At 56.9% G+C, this 18868-nt stretch overlaps 1 protein-coding gene across 1 annotated transcript; it reads left to right on the forward strand.

Annotated features, from left to right (window-relative positions):
- The first annotated feature begins 7940 nt into the window (after positions 1–7940).
- TENT5B (terminal nucleotidyltransferase 5B) lies at positions 7941–15072 on the forward strand. The gene is made up of 2 exons (XM_027903914.1): positions 7941–8166; positions 12205–15072. The coding sequence occupies exons 1-2, from the start codon at positions 7981–7983 to the stop codon at positions 13222–13224; spliced, it is 1206 nt and encodes a 401-aa protein (XP_027759715.1). The 5' UTR covers positions 7941–7980; the 3' UTR covers positions 13225–15072.
- Positions 15073–18868: the final 3796 nt, after the last annotated feature.

The following is an 18868-nucleotide window of genomic DNA, read 5'->3' on the forward strand; positions in this document are numbered from 1 at the left end:
CTCTCTCTCTTCATTCGTTCGTTCTTTGCTCTCCTTTTTTTGGTTTCCTGTCACTACACACCAGGTTTGGGAAGGGGAGACTGTCCTGGATGGACTGGGAATTGCCAGGACGGCTCTGCCCTGGGCTGGCCCCGATGAGCAGGGAAGGATCCCCGGGATGCCCCGGGCTCCTCAGGTGCCATGGCCTAGGCGTGACGGACGATTTACTGGGATTTGCAGGTGCCTCACAGCCCCCACGGGGCTCTCACAGAGGTGCCCACCCACTCAGGACCTGCGAGTGGCACAGGGGGCTCTGACCAGGGGTGTTCATAGAGACATGGCACAGCTTCCCCTCTCCCCAGTTGTGCTTTATCTGCCCCTTTGCCTTGCTCTGGAGCAGAGGGACAACAGGAGCCAGGCTCTGCACTGGGGCTGGCACACACACACACTCCCCCCAGGGCCCTCCCAGAGACCTCGGGATGGTGCCTCTGCTCCCTGCCCCGGCCACTTCCCCATGGGGCCGGCTGTGCCCGGGATCCTCCCCCCTGGCCCCACATTTCATGCCAGGTCTTGTCAAATAAATATCTTAGAGCCATGCAAGGGGAGAGCCAGGATCCCCTTTCTTTGAGCAACCTCTCCATCCCTCCTGGAACCACTGTCACCTGTCCCCGTGGGGACCCTCCACCAGTCTTGGCCCCTTGCCCTGTGCCAGCGCGGCAGCGGCTGCTCCTTAACCAAAGACGGGGTCTGGGGTGTGCCAGGGGAGCATCTCCTACTTGGGGGCGATTATTTATCTCTCCTGCAACCAAGAGGAGCTGGGGGAGAGCTGAGGAACAGCGTGGGGGCCGGGAAGTTGACAGGATGGAGGGACGTCAGGGGGTGCCAGGGGTCCTGGGTTTGGAAGGACCCATCTTTCCCCCACGGCTTGGCTGGAGGGATCGCCGAGTGTTTCGGTGATTTACAGCCCTCCCCGGGCTCGGGGGTGTCCTGCATCCTGTCTGAGCACATCACCTCGTCCCCCACGTGCCACCCAGCTCCCACCACGTGCCACCCTCCGCCGTGGATGCCACGGGGTGCTCACCCCCCCCCTCCCCTCCCCGGGGGGAGCCCCCAGCCGCTTCCCCCCTCCCCGTGCCGTGCCTTGCCACGCGTCGCCTCTGCCCCGCTGCCTTGGTGGGCACCTGCCCCAAGTGCCCACCCCACTCCACATCCCGCTGGGACCCCCCCCCCGGGGGTCCAGCATCTACCGGGGTGAGCACCCACGTCGCTGCCTGCGCCTGCCTGCTGCCCTGCTCTGCCTCCAGGAGGGGGAAAAAAAACAACAACAACAAAAAGCAATGGAAATTCTCTTGTACAAAAAGGAAAAAAAAAGAAAAAAAAAAACAAACCCACATGTAAAGAGAGATTCTTGGTTTTTATCATAAATATTCTAATAAATTAATGTTGATTTTTAGTGGGGGTATTTTCCAGCTGTTTGGGCTCCTACCCTTTGCCACATGGTCATGGTTGTCCCAGAGGAACAAGATGGGTGTGTGGCTTCATCCCCAGAGCTGGGATGGAGGGTTTGCCCCTCACCCTCCTGCTGTGGCCTGGGGAGAACTGGAACCTTATCCCAGGGGGGGCTTTCTCAGCCATTCCCGGTTTTGGCAAAGATGGAGGCTCAACAGAGCCTGGGCTCCCACATCCCTCCCAGACCCACACGGGGGGGAATGGGCTGGTGGTCTCACGGGGTGAAGGTCCCTTTGGAGGGGGATGGATCACCCTGGCACAGCCTTGGGGTGCCAACTGGGTGTCCCAGCACAGCTCTGCACACCCCAAGCCTGGGGTGCTGTCCCTGGGCAGGTAGGTGTGACACCTGCCTTGTTCTGGCACTGCAGTAAGGTTTTGGGGGATGCTAAAGATTCCATCCCTAGGGAAGGGGGCTCCTGGAGCCCCTCGCCCTGGGGCAGCTGCAATGGGAATGTTGTTTCATGGCTGCAAATTAAAGCCCTGAGCCACCAGGCAGGTCGTGACTCAGCCCCCGCCCTCCAGCAGGGCGTCAGCGCCAGCCTTGCTCACCTGCTTAAAATACCTGAACCCCAGGGTCCTACGTGGCCCCGGGCTGGGATTTGGCCAGGTCACCCTGCCCCAGGGGTTCCCCCTTGCCGAGGGGTCCCTGAGTGGGATGAGGTGGCCAGGGATGTGGGGCAGGTGATGCTGTCAGGCCCATGGGGCAGGCAGTGACCGGGGACAAACAATGCCTTGGGGCCCACGAGGTGGGTGATGCTGTTGGGCCCGTGGGATGGGCAATGCCATGGGGCAGGCGATGCCGTGGGTCCCAGGGGGTGGGCGATGCCGTGTGCCCCACGGAGGTGCCAGTTTGGTGAGTGCCATCCTTGCACCCCACACAAGGTTGGGGGTGGCTCATCCCCGGGGAAAGCAGTGCCGAAGCAGGAGGGTTTGGCAGGAACAGGCACAGCCAGGCCGTGGCTCTGTCCTCGCTGGAGGAAAGCAGCGGTTTTGCCATCCCAGCTCAAGGGGTGGGAGGACAGGAGGTGCTGGATACAGCCCAGGGCACGGAGGGAGCAGCAGGAGCATGGCAGCCCCGGGCAGTGCCCGGGAATCTCACCTGCCCACGTGCCAGCGAGCGTCACGTGCAGCCGCCCTCTTGGCTCCAGTCATACCTTTAATGTGAGAGCTCCCCAAACCCAGGCATTTCCAGGATATTCTTGCTTCTGTCTTAAAGGGTGAGTAACTTTTTATAATGAGGGAGGATTAATGATTCCCCCCCCCAGGGATGGGCTGTCACCGCTGAGCAACTGCCAAAGCACACCGAGTGCTGAGGCCAGGGGTGGATGGGCCCTGGCGTGTCCCCCCAGCCCCGTCCACAGCCCTGGTGGCAATGTCTTTTCCCTACACATGGCTCCCCCGTGCCCTGTATCGCTCCCTTTCCCTCCCAAAGCGTGTTTGGGCCATGGTGGTGGCACCAAGGACAGGGAGAACAAGGGGTTCCTGAGTGGGACGACCTTGTCCCTGCACATGCATGTGCTGGGGTGTTTATCCCCCTTCCCCATGACCCCCATCCATGGGGGTTAAAGAGCTTCTGCCTCTGCAGCTGCAGGACACTGCCCCAGCCAGGACATGGGCTCTCCTGTGCCTGTTTCCCTCTGTGGCCGACACGAAGCCTGGGGGGCAGTGGGTTGCAGGAGGAGAGAAAACATCCCCCGACGATGGGACTTGGGAAAGGCCATGAAATCACTCCTCAAGTCACTGGCTCCAGGCTCAGCAGCCCACCAGAGCAGAGCTCCTGGCTGGCTCCCTAAATTTCCCAGAAGGAGAGGCCAGCAAGGCGATGGGACAAGGTGTCCTGGAGCTGCCACCACCCTCAGCCACGCTCAGGTGTCACCCGGGGCCCAAAAACCCAAAGCGAAGGGAGCGGCTGTGCCCTCTGCCAGGCTCAAATTAGTGGCACTGAGATGGGTCATCCCCTGCCACGGCTTTAAAGGCACAAGTCATGCCAAGAAAAACAGCACGTGGTGTCACCGGGAAGCCACTGAGCCTGGGGACACACAGGTCACTGTTCACGCTGCCAGGGGACGGGGACCTCCCCAGCTGGTGGCACCCCAGGGAAGCTGCAAGAGGGCAGCTCAGTCCCTGCCCGCTCTGGGACCATATTTGTGCTCCATGTCAGTGCTGTGTCCCTGTCCCTGCACCCCAGTGGTGCCATGTGCCCCCCACACTCCCCAGGCAGCATTTTGCAGCAGCCAGGGGAGGTGACAGGAGCCATTCCCCAGCTCTGTGTCACCTGCAGTAATAACACCCTGCCCTCCCTTTCATCTCGGGGCCTCCCTGGTGGCTCCTCTCCAGGGCGAGGGCATCCCGGAGGCATCACTCATCATCCATTCCAGGAGCCAGCCGGGGATGGGGGCGAGTCTGGGGGTCCTGGATGGTGACACGGGGACCCAGGCTGAGAGCAGAGAGTGACAACAGAGTGACACCCTCATGGCACGCAGTGAACACAAGCGCTCATTGTGCACCCGTGCAAGTCCAACCTTGCCATGGCCAGCACGGGAAAAACACCTCCCTGGGCAACTGTGGCCACTCGGGGCCGCCACAGCAGCTGGTGACACAACCCCAGGGACACGGGTCCCCCTCAGTGAGGGTCTGGGGACAGTGAGCAGCAGTGGCACCGCTGGGATGGGTTGTGTGGGAGCGAGAGGAGCTGGACAGTGAACCCGAGTGACTGGGAGAGGTCCAGGAGCTGTGTTTGCCCAGGGAGGGTCTGGACGCGGCCACAGAGCAGGGCTCCACCTCCTAAACCCACAGCGGGCACGTGGAGGCGGGCGTGAGTGGGGATGGCAGCGTGGGCGTGGGGATGGTGACAAGTGTGTGGGGACAGCAGCAGCTGTGCAAGGGAGGGCGAGTGTTTGTGTGGAGATGGTGGCAAGTGCGTGCAGGGGGATGGCAGGGAAATGCATAGGGACAGCTGGTGTCTGCGTGGGGACAGCTGACATCAGCGTGGGGACAGATGTGTGCGTCGGGACAGATGTGTGCGTGGGGACAGCTCATGCCTGCGTGGGGACAGGTTGTGCCCGCGTGGGGACAGCTGTGTGTCCACGGGGACAGCTGTGTGTCCACGGGGACAGCTGTGTGTGTGCACAGGCAGCTCGTGCGTGCCCGGCGAGAGCTGCCGTGGGCTTGAGGACAGCCCGCGTGTTCGCGGGGACAGCCCGGGACACGGCTGACGTGAGCGCTGCCAGGGCGGCTGCCGTGGAAGCGGGGAAGGAGGAATGCCCCCACCCCGACACGGAGCACGGCTGCTCCCCCGGGGCGACACTGGGTGACGTTGGTGGCTCCGGGAGAAGGGCTTGGTCCCTCCTGCGCGCTCAGGGAGTTGGCACACACCCTGCGTAATGCCGAGTGGGATGGAGCCGGTCCCACGCGGGTCGGGCAGTCCGTGAGGTCTCTTCACCTCCAGGCTGAGCTTTCACCCCCTGCCCCGCTCCCCTGGCTCTTCCAGCCCTTTTCCCTACAGTTTCCCCACGGACCAGCCCTCCACGGCCACGTGGGGCTGCCAAATGTTCCCAACGCCCCGGGGGGCTCAGCTCAGCTGGGGATGTTCCACCTCTGCCCCCATCCGCCCTCCTGGCAGCCCCTGCCCCTTTCCGTGCCCCTGGAAATGCTTGGAATTCGGGAAGACCCCTGCTCCTCCCCGTGCCCACGCCGGCTCCACCCCAGGCGGTTTCCCGGTGTCCCCTGGGCAGCCCTGGGATGCTGCCGACCCCAGATCCATGGGACAAATGACCCTGGCACCCTGAGCCCCCTTCTCCCCGCACAGCCCCTGTCTCACCCCCGCATCCCCAAAGGGGCTTTGCCACCCTCGTGCCACCAACCCGGGAGGCAGGATCCGCCCGCGTTTCACCCCAGGACCGTGATTATTCCTTAATTGCCAACAAAACAAACGAATAAAGCCCGGGCTGGCTCTTGCTGAGCTGGAAGGAAACGGCCTGGGTGCCATTCCCAGCGCTGAGTTCGCTGCCGGCGGCTCTCCGGGATAATCGTTTGGTGATGGATGTTAACGAGCAGCTCAGCCAGTCGGGCCGGAGCGCGTCAGCTCTTTTTAATGGGTCGATGTTTTCTCCGGAGCCGGCACCACGGCAACCTGTCCCTCTCTCGGCCCGTGGATGGCCCGGCTCATCGCCAGGCCACCGGTTGGTCCCCCGAGGATCTGCAGTGCCCTGCCCATCCCATCGGCTCCATGGCCACATCCTGCCCCATCACCCAGGGCTGTTGTGGCCGGGGGGGTCCCCCCAAACCGCCCTGCCCGAGGGGTGCTCAGCCCCCAGTCAGCCCCTTCCTCTTTCTGGGTCCCCCCTAGCTGGATGGATTCTGATCTCTAAAGCTTCTCAGAATCTTGGGAAACCCTTCCCAATCCAGCTTTGCTGCCGACGGCATCAAAGGGGTTTTGCAATGGGAGGCAGCTGCCTGATTTTATAATCAAGTTCCTTGGAAAATCACTTTCCAGCAGGGCTCCCCTCCTCTTGTGCCCCAGTTCGGAGACTCGTGGAGGGTAACCAGGAGCAACTTTTAATCCCACTGGAGATGCCCGGTGGAGTCATGGGGTGACACAGGCGGAAGTCAGAGAGCAAAACACCTTGGCACGAGGAGCATCCCCCAGGGGAGACCCCAGCAGAGGGGGTCCCGTAGGGACCCCAACAGCCCCCATGGAGACTGCTCAGACTCCCCATCAGGGGATGGGGAGGATTTCAGAGGTGACAGTGCTTGGGACACCCTGTGCCCTCTCTCCCCTCCAGCCTCAGCTGTGGATGCTCCTAAACACCCCATTTCCCCCCATATTCCTCAGCACTCAGTTACTCTTTCTGCTGCCAGCTCCAGCTTCCAGCGGCAAACCCCTGGGATATGGGAGAGGCCTTGGCTTCAGAGACAGACTTTGCAGCTTGGAAGATCTTGCAAAGCCCCAGGGTGGGCGGGTGGAGGGTTTTCAGGGGAGCTCTCACAATAAAAACCTGTGAGGGTGTAAAAATAAAATTGGGCTCGTGTCCCAACGGGGTTTGTAGCTTTCAAGAATGGATCCCAGCTCCAAGCAGGAACTGGGGAAAGGGAGCAGCAGCTGCAGATGCAGAGCCTGGAGTTGTGCCCATCCGTCCACGGGTCCTCAGGGCATCGGGCACCAGCTCGGCGGGGAGGCGCCTGCTGGGAATGTCTGCAGGGGGAGATGCTGCGGAGAAATGAGCTCTTTAAAAGGGGTGGGAAGTGTTGGGATGAAAGGAAATGGGCTGCCAGAGGCTGGGGACACGTCTGGCCCCGGGAGGAGGCGGTGGCTTGGCTGGCAGCGAGGCCACGCGACGGGATTTAGGGGCTGGGGTTGAGGTCCCAGAGCTGGGAGAGCTCTGTCACCCCAGGGTGTCACCCCAGGGTGTGACCCTGTGTCTCCTGGGTGCCAGAGCTCCCTGGGGACGCTGCTGGCCTGGGGGGGCTGGGGGCAATGCGCTGTGGGGCAACAGGACGTGAGGTATCAATGGGGCGTCAGATTATGGGGCATCAATGGGGCATCAGATTATGGGGCATCAATGGTATTAATGGGGCATCACATCACAGGGCATCAGTGGGGCACCATTAATGGGGTGTCAGATCATGAGGCATCAGTAGGGCACTAGGGCATGGACAGCAGTGGGGCATCTTTGGGGCATCAGATCATGGGGCATCAACGGGCATCAGTGAAGAGCAATGGGCAGCAAAGAACATCAACTGGGCATAAAAGGGACATCAAAGGGGCATCACTGGGGCATTGGTGGGGCATCAGTGGGCATGAATCGGAATCAAAGGGTATCAAAGGAAATCAAATGGGCATCGGTGGAGTACGAAAGGCCATCAGTGGGATATCGAAGCCCATCAATGGGGTATCAAAGGCCACCAGTGCGGTATCAATGGGATATCAAAGCCCATCAATGGGGCGTCCCGACCAATCACCGCCGGGATTCCCGCGCGCCGGAGGGGCGGAGCTCCACCCCCTCCGCCCCGCCCCCTCCCCGCCGTCCCGCCCCCTTTCCCCTCCCCTCCTCTCCGATTGGCTGCGTGCAGGGCCGCGCTCCTCCCCCCCGTGCCCGCGCTCGGGCCGGGATTGGCGGTGGGCCGGGCCAATGGGGCGCGGGCGGGGGCTATATAGGGCGCGGCGGGGCGCGGGCGGGCGCAGCGCTCGGCGGGGCCGGTGGCGGGCGGGGGGCGGACGGGCCGGTTCGCTGCGAGTCCTTGCGGGCACCGACCGCGCCTCCCGCCGCGCCCCGCGCGCCCTCCCTTCGCCGGCGCCTCTCGGGGGGGGACTCCTTTTTATACCTTTCCCCCCCACCACCACCTTTTAAATCTTCCTCCCGTTTCCCCCTCCCCGCCCGCCTCTTCCGGCCGGTTTTCCAGGCTGTTTCCGGCTCGTTTTTGGGGCCGTGGTTTGTTTCTTCATTTTTTTTTTGGGGGGGGAAGGGGAAGAGGGGGATCGGTCGGTGAGAGATGCTGGAGGTGGCGGCGGTGCCGGCGGGGGCCGCCCCGGGCGGTTCGGAGCAGCGCGGGAGCCGCTTCAGCGTCCTGACGTGGGAGCAGGTGCAGCGGCTGGACCAGATCCTGGGGGAGGCTGTGCCCATCCACGGCCGGGGCAACTTCCCCACGCTGTCCGTGCGGCCCCGCACCATCGTCCAGGTGAGCTCCGGGGCGGTCGGGTGGGTTGTAAAATAGGGGGGGGGGGTACGGGGGGGGACACACGGGCCGTGCGCTGTCGCCCCGTTGGACTCTGCCCCGTCCCAGCGGGGGTCAGGGAGAAAATAAAAAGTGCTGAGGCGACATTAATCGTCCCCGTCGGGCCCCGAGCCAAGCCGCCCGGGCACCCTCGGCCTCCCCCCGCGCCGGGCCCGGGGCAGAGCTCCCGGCGCGGGGATCGTGGAACGCTCTGGGCTGCAGAGCAGCTTAAATACCGTGAGTACCCCCCGCTGGAAGGGACTCGCAAGGATCAGCCCATCCTATCCCAGCCCCCCCCCGCTCTTGCACGGCACAGCCATCAGAAATCCCACCCTGTCTCTCAGAGCGTTGTCAAGACGCTGCTTGGCCTCCGGCACGCCTGGGATTAGGGAAGACCATTTCATTCCAAGCCCCTACCCCTATTCCAACACCTTCCACTAGATCAGGGTGCTCCAAGCTCTGTCCAGCCTGGCCTGGATGCTCCAGGAGGGGGTTAAAAGCTGCATAGAGGGGACTGGCCCCCATCATCTGGGGGGTGCTGTGCACTCAGCTGGCCCCACTTCCCAATCCTGAGGGTCTCGGTGGGGGCTGGCAGGAATTCATTGCACTGCAGGAATGTCTAAAGCTGGAAGGACCCTCCTGGAAAACTCGCATGCCTGTAAAACGCATTCCCCACTGCTGGAGCTGCTGCAGCTCGTGCCACAGATCCCGCTCAGCTTCCTCCCATCTTGTGTTGTTCCTCCTCTTTTCGAGTTAATTTGGTGCCCTAAGAGCTGTGAAACGTGTGTGGCCGAGGCAAAAGTGGCTTTTTTTTTTTTTTTTTTTTTTTTTTTTTTTTTTTTTTTTTTTTTTTTTTTTTTTTTTTTTTTTTTTTGGAGCTGCTTCCACGAAATGGCTTCGTGCTTGGTGGACATGTTGGGCTTGTGTTGGAAGAGGCATTTATTAATTCAAGTGCCGGATCAAATGTCCGTGTCCTTTGATTTCTCGGGACACTGGTGTATCCTCCAGAGCCTGCCCGGGACTTCACGAGCTCCTGTTAGTTTAACCATCAAGTAATAACCGTGTTTAATATTAAACTAACAATGTAGTTCGAATGAGCTGATGCATATTCATGTTTGGGAGGCGACTTCATTCCTCAGTAATGACTCATCAAATGTAAAATCGGGCATGTTGGCTTCTAATTAAAAAGCCTATTCACGGCGCTAAAACCCAACTGGCTTTCACAATAACCTAATCACCGGGATTTCGGAGCCTCAGCTGCTTGAGAAATAGTTCGAGCTAAGCCTGGAAGATGGGAAGGTGACATTTGAAAGGCTCGGCTGGTTTTAAATTCCTCGAGTTCCTGCCGCGTCTGTTGGGGGCAGAAGCGCTGAATTTTGGCCGCTCTTAAGCTGAACGATAGATGAGATTTGCAGGCAGGACGCTGCCCTTGGCTTGGGCAAGACCACAGCGCTGTGCAGCATCAAATATTCCACCGGTTATTCCTCTCTGGTTCCACACAAACCGCGCCGATTCGGGTGTCAGAGCTGCCGAAAAGGATGTTGCCAGTAGCAACTTCAAACATGGAATAACTGAGGGCTGTAATTGTGCCCGGCCGTGCTGGCAGACCCTGTGTTTAGGGCTGACTAAGCTGGAACAAGTAACCCAAAAGGCAGTTATTTATCCTGTTGTTGTTGTTGTGGGAGGTGGGAAGCGGCGGGTCAGGACGCAGCAGGATTTGCTCCTGCCTGGCTGTCAGAGTCAATTATCCCAACCACACGGAAGGTGAGGTGCTGTTTTGGGAAGCAGGTCAGCAGCTGCCTAACCCTAGAAATATCCGACCCTCTGGGGGAAAAAATGCATCCCTGAACCCACTGCCTGCAGCTGGGCAGCTGAGCTCCCAGGGAATGGCAAGGTGCTCTGCAGGCTGGAGCTTCCTGGGGTGACTTGGGACAAAGCTGACTGGAGCAGTTGGATTTGTCCCCCGTTTTCTGAATACATCTCACAGGGACAGACCTGGGGAGCTCAAGTAAGCCCGGAGCTTACGGGCCTGAAACGCTGCAGGTCCTGAGCTTTGCTCGGAAAGGGGTTAAGCAGATGTTCTCTGGGGTTAGGAAATTAATCTGGAACGAGATCTTCTCCAAGCACTGGGCCTGGCTCTGCATCTAACACTTTTGTGACCTATATCTTGTCTCTCTAAGCCTAATAGCACAAAACTCTTAACTCCACGAGTAGTGCTGGAGCTGTGCCCCGGGTGAGTGACTCCAGTTGGCAGCAGATGCAGACCAGGAGCTCCCCTGCACGATGTTTGTTCAATTTGGGGGATTAACCCTGTGTCTCTTCTTCTAGGAGTAAACTTAATGTGTTTTGGTTTTCTTTTTTCAAACTATCTACCTTGGAAAGCAACTTCTTTCCCTGGCTGGATTGGATGTGCTGGTGGGGGGACCTGGGGCTTCTGATGGTGAATAGCTCCCTGGTTAACTGTTGCCTGACATGTGACTGTCACCACGGGCTTGGCAAGGAGCCCAGGCATGCTTCTAGCCTGAGCAGGGATGGCTCGTGTCAGGGAGAAAAGGGAAACACTAGCAGGGAAGCTGCATCGTGAGCCTGAGCAACCTCTAAGTGCAAAAACATCCACGGGGTTGTTCTGAGATCTTGTCTTGGGTTTTTTTTGCAGAGGCAGCAGAACTTGCTGGCGGCCCTTAGTTTGGTCTCAAGGGGTCTGTGACAGGGTGAGGGTTTCACGCTGCGGTTCTTCACTTTTTGTGTGTTCTTCTCTCTAAACGAAACTCGTGGAGGGGCAGTTTTACAGCTGCTGAGGCCGGAGCTGCAGCGCCCTGAATCTCCCCCAGCGCTGCCTGCTCAGCCAACAAGAGGGTTTGGCCCTTCTGATCAAGTTCTGAATTAGAATTCGGATTCTGGGAGGCCGAAAACCAGAATCGGTGGGGCCTCTCAAACTAGGGCAGCGTCGCAGAGCTGAAGGGCCTGGTTGGACTGGCTCTTGGTGATACAATTTGTCCATTTGTGTCCCAGGCTTTGGCTCTTTCGAGCCCTAGCCCTGCTTCAGGCAGGGGACTCCCAGGAAAACGGGTAATTGCTGCTGGAGAGGAACATGAAAGCAGGATGAGAGGTGGGAAGAGCTTCTGGTGGAAGATGCGGGCTTAATCTTCCTGGGATCTTTGAGCTGAGTTAAACTCAAATTATAAGCTGGTGTCCAGAGAGTTTATTTTATGGTCTTGGGGGTTATTTTAGCCTCCTGCTTGTTAAGTAATCAGGCAGGTGATTCAGCTTCCCTCTAAATGAACAAAGCTTTGGAGGGACTGGTGGGTGTGCCAGGACTGAGCAGGCAGCATTAAAATCACCGGAGTAACACCCGTAAGATGAAAGCTGCCTCTTGCGCTTGATAGCACGCCAAGCTCAGCACGAAGCTCTGACACACTGGAAATTGTTAGGATACACTTACTAGTTGGGACATGAACTTGCATACGCCTGGCTGGGGCTTTTGAGCAGCTCTGGCATCTTGATTTGCCTCTAATGAGTCTTGACAGGCCGAAGGGGATGGCTAAAAGGCGTGAGCCACCCTGATTAAATCCACTGGGACTGCTGCAGACTGTGCTGCTGCCTCCCTGTTTGGGGTCAGTTTGGGGTTGGCTGGTCTTGGCTTGCTGGCTGGAACCGTGAGGGGATGAAGGGGGCAGAGACCACCCCAAAAAATGGGGTCAGGGAACCTCTCCCCTTCAGCGTGGGGAAGGCAGGGGAGAGCAGACACTGCGCTGGAAGCAGAACAGCTCATCATGTGCAGTCAGATCCCTCTAATGCAAGGGAATAAGTAAAGGAGAGCCACCCCCAGCTGCTGGCAGGACTCGGGATGCTTTCCAAAGTGACCTATTTCTAATGGATTAGCTTTTTATTTCACTGTCTTGCACTGGAGTGACCCATATAAGCCCAGGGAGTGAATCCTGCTGTCACCAGGCTGCCCCAAAAATTCCTGCTTGCCTCTCACTGACTCTCTTCATGTCTCAGGTTGTCCGCAGCCGCCTGGAGAAGAAAGGAATCACAGTCCATAACGTCAGGTTGAATGGCTCAGCAGCCAGTCACGTTCTGCATCAAGACAGTGGCTTGGGGTACAAAGACCTGGACCTCATTTTCGGCGTGGACCTGAAGACGGAAGACGTTTTCCAGCTCGTCAAAGACGTGGTCATGGATTGCCTGCTTGACTTCCTCCCCGAGGGGGTCAACAAGGACAAGATCACCCCCATGACTCTGAAGGAGGCCTACGTGCAGAAGCTGGTGAAGGTGTGCAACGAGACCGACCGCTGGAGCCTCATCTCGCTCTCCAACAACAGCGGGAAGAACGTGGAGCTCAAATTCGTGGACTCTCTCCGGCGGCAGTTCGAGTTCAGCGTGGACTCCTTCCAGATCATCCTGGACTCGCTCCTGCTCTTCGGGGAGTGCTCGGAGAACCCCATGGCCGAGAACTTCCACCCCACGGTCACCGGGGAGAGCATGTACGGGGACTTCGAGGAGGCCATGGACCACCTGCGGAACAGGGTCATCGCCACCAGGAACCCGGAGGAGATCAGGGGAGGGGGGCTCCTCAAGTACTGCAACCTCCTGGTGAGGGGGTTTAAGCCCAAGTCGGAAGTGGATATGAAGGCACTACAGAGGTACATGTGCTCCAGGTTTTTCATAGACTTCTCCGACATCGGCGAGCAGCTGAGGAAGCTGGAGTGTTACCTCCAGAGCCACTTTGTTGGGATGGAGAGCAACAGATATGACTATTTGATGACCCTCCACAGGGTGGTCAATGAGAGCACAGTCTGCCTCATGGGACACGAGAGGAGGCAGACCCTGAACCTCATTGCCATGCTGGCTGTGAGGGTCCTGGCTGAGCAGAACATCATCCCCACCGTCACAAACGTTACCTGCTACTACCAGCCAGCCCCTTATGTCAGTGAAATAAACTTCAACTACTATGTCACCCACGTGCAGCCCTTCCTGCCTTGCAATCAGTCCTACCCAACGTGGCTTCCCTGTAACTGAGCCAGGACAAACGTCAGGGTCTGCCCTCCAAGGTATTTCCTTGCCTTGGCGGGTCGGGAGGGTGGGATGGGGGGGGGATAAAAACCAAAACAAAACAACAAAAAAAAAAAACCAACCAACCTTCCTAGAACTGCAACAAAAAGAAACTTCCTGGACTCTTGCTTGAGTGTCTTGTTCCTGGGGTTGTTGGGACAAGACCTGTCTGCTGTACACTGTGATGGGAAGTGCAGTGTTATGGAAATGAGATGACTCGAGGATGTTTATGGGAGGACTCTGCTTGTGGAATTCTGGAAGGCAATGGGGTGGGTGGGGGTGTGTGAGGGGAGACTGTAGAATTACGCTAAGGTAGAGCTGCACTGCCCTGAAATGGATCTGAATTGTGTTTTGTTTTGTTTTTTCTTTTTTTTTTTTCCTTTTTTTTTTTTAGTGCAGGAGGTGTTATGGGTGTGCAAACTTGTGGTTTCTGCCAACAGAAGCCCGAGTGGCTAATTCCTTTGAAGGACCAAAGAATCCTGTTTAAGTGCCTGTAACAATATAAACACAACTGTACTGTAAACCTTTATTATTTTTGCAGGGGCTGATGTCCCAAGAGCTTGAGTGGGGAATGTCTGAAGAGGAAAATGTTTCTGTTGTGGGGTGGGGAGGGTCGTGAGATCATTTCTAGTAACCTGGCTGAGGTTCTGTGTCGCTGAGGTTTGTTGTTTGTTGTTTTTTTTTTTTTTTCTTCTGGCATGACTTGCTGCCTGTGAAGGACCAGCTGGAGCAAAGAGCTGTCAAAGTGGGGCTGCATAAACCAGGGAGGTATTGGAGTGGCTACGTGTAAATGCCTGAAACTGGGAACAGTGGGGAAGGGGGGGAGTGCATGGTGGAAACTGCTGTGCAGAGCTTTCTGGAAAAAGAGGCAGCAGGGACCTGCATATGAATTCCTTCAAGCTCCCAAGTCTGCAGTGCCAAAACACGGTCGTGTTCCTAAATGGCGAGGCAGATGATCTGTCCAGGAGCCTGCCTCAGGCTGCTGTACCTAATCCTGTATTTTCTAGGGGAATTTGAAATGCTGCTCTTCCTATTTTTCTTTTTTAGGTTTTTTTTCTTTTTTTTTTTTTGGCATGCAGTGTGGTTTTAATGCACAAAGGCAGAGGCCAACTGGGTTATCGGGGAAGATGAGGCTTGTCCTTTTGAAGCACAAACCACCCAGTTGAGTAGTCAGTTGTTTCCAGCTGTTGCTGGAGCCTGTGTCCTCCGAGGAGATGGGCAGAGCTCTTCCAGTCTGGAGATCTTCCCTTTGGCAGGTCCTATCTTCCAAAGCAACCTGTTCCCGGCTATGTGATTCCATCAGCATTTGAAATTCATTCTCTAGCTAGAAATGGAGCTTGGAGGGGGGGTGGGGGTGAAGTTAGTTGGCCTTAGGAAAGAGGGGGGGTGGGGGAAGAAAAGAAAAGAAAAAAAAAAGTCTTCTAAACAGACCCTCTTGTGCTGTGAGGGTTTGGCTCTCTCAGTCCAACGTGGCTTTGAAGTTGTTGGGTGTCTGGAGCACGGGAGTTTTTTCATGGAGGTGCCTGCACTGCCGTGCCCGTGGAGCATCTCAGAGTTAACTATGCAGGGAGGGAGAGGCGGGCAGGCAGCAGGCATTCCCTAGGGATGCTGCTCCGGGAACACCACGGCTTCACTGGTGCTTCCTCCGAGGCTGAGGTACTCGAAGTATCTTTGATTGACTTGGGGGGGGTGGTTTTTTTTGTTGGTTTTGGTTTTGATTTTTTTTTTTGCCTCTTTTTTTTTTTTGTGATAAAACTGTAATAGCTGGGCAGATTGAACGCTCTTAATAAAGACTAGATCCTTGGAATGTGCATAGCCAGATTGGTACCTTTCTTGGGGTAGGGGCGATGTGGAGTTGGGGAGTAAATGGGGGTGGGGGGTTGGATCTTACCCTTAACACGAACTAACCCAGTGGAAACTGGCCCAGCTTTGCTCCCTCTCCAGTCAGAGCTGGGGAAGTGTCCCTAACAGTGTAGTTTTTTTTAGCTGCCTCCCTGCAGAACAGCTCTGCCTTCCTGGCCAAGCCTGTCGTGTCGGCTCTGCTGCAGCCCCCTAACTCCCCAGAGCCTCAGGGGTGGGAAGCTTGAGATTTTTCCAGTGCGAGGTAAATAAAACTGGTTTTAAGGGCTGCTTTTTGGGAGCAGATGATACTTTTTCTTTCATTTTAAACTTCAGATGAACAGAGATGCCATGTAAGCACGTTTTCTACGGGCTGCTGCTGCCCACAGACATGTGGACATACTAAACTGAGATTCCCTCCTTCCCCCTGAGATGTCCAGAAAGATTCCCTACAGCCAACAGCTCGGCAGGGCGACTTCCCATTGAGATTGCACTTTTGATTTACGGAGTGTGTGTGGTGGGACTCTTGTGAATGGGTTGAATCTGACTTTTTCTAGACCTTGCAGTGATACTGTGCTGCCTCCTGTGAGGGGGCAATTGGAAGATTCCAGTAGCTTGAATGGCACTTGATTTATTTTTGTTTTGTTTTGTTTTAAATGTCTCTTTTTTTTTTTTTTTCCTACACCTGTATCACTTGTCATGCGATGGGCTTGACATAGACTCACTAGATTCTTTAGAATCTGTTACGAATAAATACAGTGTATTCAAATCTGTTGGGTTATTTTTATTTGCTTGTCCAGTCGGGGGGAGTGTGGTGACGAGGTGACTCTGCTCCCAGCCAAAAACCAGGCTCAGAACCAACAGGTGTCCTCGAAAGGAGTTGAGCTGAGATCCCGGTCCTGGACCTGCCCAGATGCTCCTTGTACCCCAGGCTGCTCCAGCCCTCTCTCCGAAGCAGCTACAAATCCCAGGAATTGTGTAGCTGTTGGCAGGTCGCTCCCCCAGCTGAGGGAGGTTTCTATTTATAACACTGTTCTTTAGTGTTGTGCATCTTCCCTTTTCCTGGTGCTCCTCATGTTGCTGGAAGTGGGGGGGAGGGTGGCCCGAGGTGGTGATCTGAGGTCCCTGCTGTGGGAATGGCACTGGGAGACTCTCCCTGCTGGTTTTCCACGGCTTCATTCCCTGCTGGTGGTTGTGAACAGCAAAAAGGTGGTTTGAGTAGTTAAGGCTTGGGTACTGCGTGTGGCTGACCCACCTGCAGGGTGGTTCCTCTTGGAAAAGGGGAGGGTGAGAGGCTCTGGAAGGCTTATCTCCCCAAAAAAAAGCTGGGTTCTGCTGATGTCCAGGCCAGATTCCCGTGGGATGGCTGGCAGCTGGGTGCGAGCTCCTCCAGCTCTGGCTGCCCTCCAGACCAAGATGAAGTTTCACTTCCCCTTGTCAAGCTACAGGCAGTTCTGGTTCCACTGCAACAATGGAGCTGACGAGGTGCCAGTCCCTCTTTGGGACAAACTTGCTGGCTCTGCATCTCCAAATTTTTACAGTCTGGGGGCCAAAGCTTCCCTCTGACAAACAGGGCTGGGATGTTCTCGCTGGGCTGGCACTGTGTGAGTCCCTGCTGCCTGCTCGAGCAGGGCTCTGCCTTTGCAGAGAGCTGATTTCTCTCCAAACCTGCTGGGTTTAGAGATGTTTTCCCCCTCTCTGGCACAAACCCAGCACCCTCTCCTGCCTTCCCCTGAGCGTCTCTCGTGTGTGGAAGCAGCTCTAAAGTCTCTTAGTCCATCAGCTGTCTTCAGTGTGGGTGGTTGGTCCTGCTGTTGATGCTGTGGTGAATAAGCTGCCTCTGGATTTGTGACCCTGAGCAGAGCAGCAAAAGCCCTGACAGAGTCGGCTCAGCATTGTTGGAGCGGATCAGACCATACAAAAGGATGTTGGTGGAAAGTACTAGTTGTGATCAGAAAGGAGCTATCAATGTTTACAGCCGAGATTCGGATCCCTCTTTTGTTAATTGTCAAATAAAAAAAAAAAAAAAAACACTATATATTTTCTCACAGCCTGTAGTCTGTCATTATTTTCCTCTCTGAGGCAGAGGGCGAGGGATAAGTCAGGGTGTGCCTGAGGGGGTCTGGGGGGTGAGATTTGGGCTCTAGTGACGCTTGGTGCTCCAGTGCTTGGCTCTGGAGCTCTGCTCTGAGGGCAGACGTGTGCTGGGGTGGCTGCTCCTTTATAGTAGCTGTCTATAAATACAGCTCCCTCTATTTAGCCCCGTGGTCTGGGCAGTGCCCAGCTCGGATAACCGGAGTCAGGAGCAGAGGAGCCCACGCCACAGCCCGTGGTACAGTACAGCACGTGCCCACAGCACCTCTGCAAAGGGCTGCTGGGCCATCAATGCCTGGAGATGGGTCCAAAAATACTCGGCGTTTGTAGCAGCGAGGATCACTCCCGGGGCTGGCGATGCGGGTTTTTACATCTGCAGCTTTTTTTTCTCCTGGAAGGACATCTGGCCTCGCTCCAGAACCACTGAAACGGCAGGAATTTGTCTTGACTCCAGAATGCAAGAAGCATCTTGCTCCAACCTCCCTGCTCCCAGCCGTCCTTAATCTGCTGGCCCGGTGCCGAGGGTGGCACCAGCTCTGTGCAGGCGGCTTGCTAGACCCAGCATGGCATTTACATTTTATTTTAATCTCTCTATTTAGGTGTGGGGTTTTTTTTCCCCTTGCAGCATGCCAACGTTTCTCCCCAGCTGCCCTTCTCCTCCTCCTCCTCGGGAGCCGCTGGGGCAGCGCGGGTGTTAACTGTGCCATTCGAGCTCCTGCAGCAATGAGAGAACAGTCTGTCTGTGCAGCTCCTCTTGCCATTTATAGCTGTGTTTGGGCGATCCAGCACACGGGCCCTTGTGCTCCAGAGCCTGGTGCCAAGCACGAGACAAATGCTCCATTGATATGGGACGTTCTGGGAGGGCAGTTCGCTCTCGGGAACGGGGCTGAGCTGCCGGAGGATGGCACAGCCCACCCTGCCTGGTCCTGAGCCTTGGGGGGATGGCACAGCCCACCCTGCCTGGTCCTGAGCCTTGGGGGGATGGCACAGCCCACCCTGCCTGGTCCTGAGCCTTGGGGGGATGGCACAGCCCACCCTGCCTGGTCCTGAGCCTTGTGGGGGTGAAGGTTGATGGTGGGGAAGCCTGTAGTGGTCTGTCACTGAACCCTCCGACCTTACCTCCTGGAGGTTCTGGTTGAGGCTTTTCTGCTCCAGACAGGATTTCGGCTCGTGTTGGACACATGGGATGCCCTGAGTTGGAAGGGAACCACGTGGGTCATCAAGGACAACCCCAGCCTTGTCTCCAAGCACTTCTTGACCTCTGGCAGACTTGGTGCTGTGACCACTTCCCTGGGAAACCTGTTCCAGTGCCCAACCACCCTCTGGGTGAAGAACCTTTTGTGTGCAGGGGTGGAGGAGCATTGAAAAGGCTTTTTTTTTTTTTTTTTTCTCTGTACAGGCAGTATTTGCACTGTTCAGCTCCAAACACAGGTTGCCACAGACCTTTTGGCTGTTGGCTCCGTGATTTCCCTGACTCAACCGCCTTCTCCCACCTCTGACTTCTTGCATCCAGCCTGGCATGAGCAGCTCAGGCGTTCCCTTCCCTCCTGAGCCATCACAAGGAGAGATCAGCTCATGCAGAGCCTCTTGCCTGCTCCACAGCATTCCAGCTTCCCCTAAAATCCCAGTGTGCCTGCTCTTCCCTGCTCCTTCTGGAAGGAGTGAGCCCTGCGTGCCG

Source organism: Empidonax traillii, unplaced genomic scaffold, assembly GCF_003031625.1.
Source record: "Empidonax traillii isolate 1590-97213 ecotype Southwest subspecies unplaced genomic scaffold, ASM303162v1 scaffold1000:size392382, whole genome shotgun sequence".
NCBI lineage: Eukaryota > Metazoa > Chordata > Aves > Passeriformes > Tyrannidae > Empidonax > Empidonax traillii.

Bases quoted from the DNA above. Each gene is read 5' to 3' on its own strand.
- TENT5B (XM_027903914.1), top strand. From the start codon at position 7,981: ATGCTGGAGGTGGCGGCGGTGCCGGCGGGGGCCGCCCCGGGCGGTTCG. The intron at 8,167-12,204 runs GTGAGCTCCGGG...TTCATGTCTCAG, and splicing joins GGCCCCGCACCATCGTCCAG to GTTGTCCGCAGCCGCCTGGA.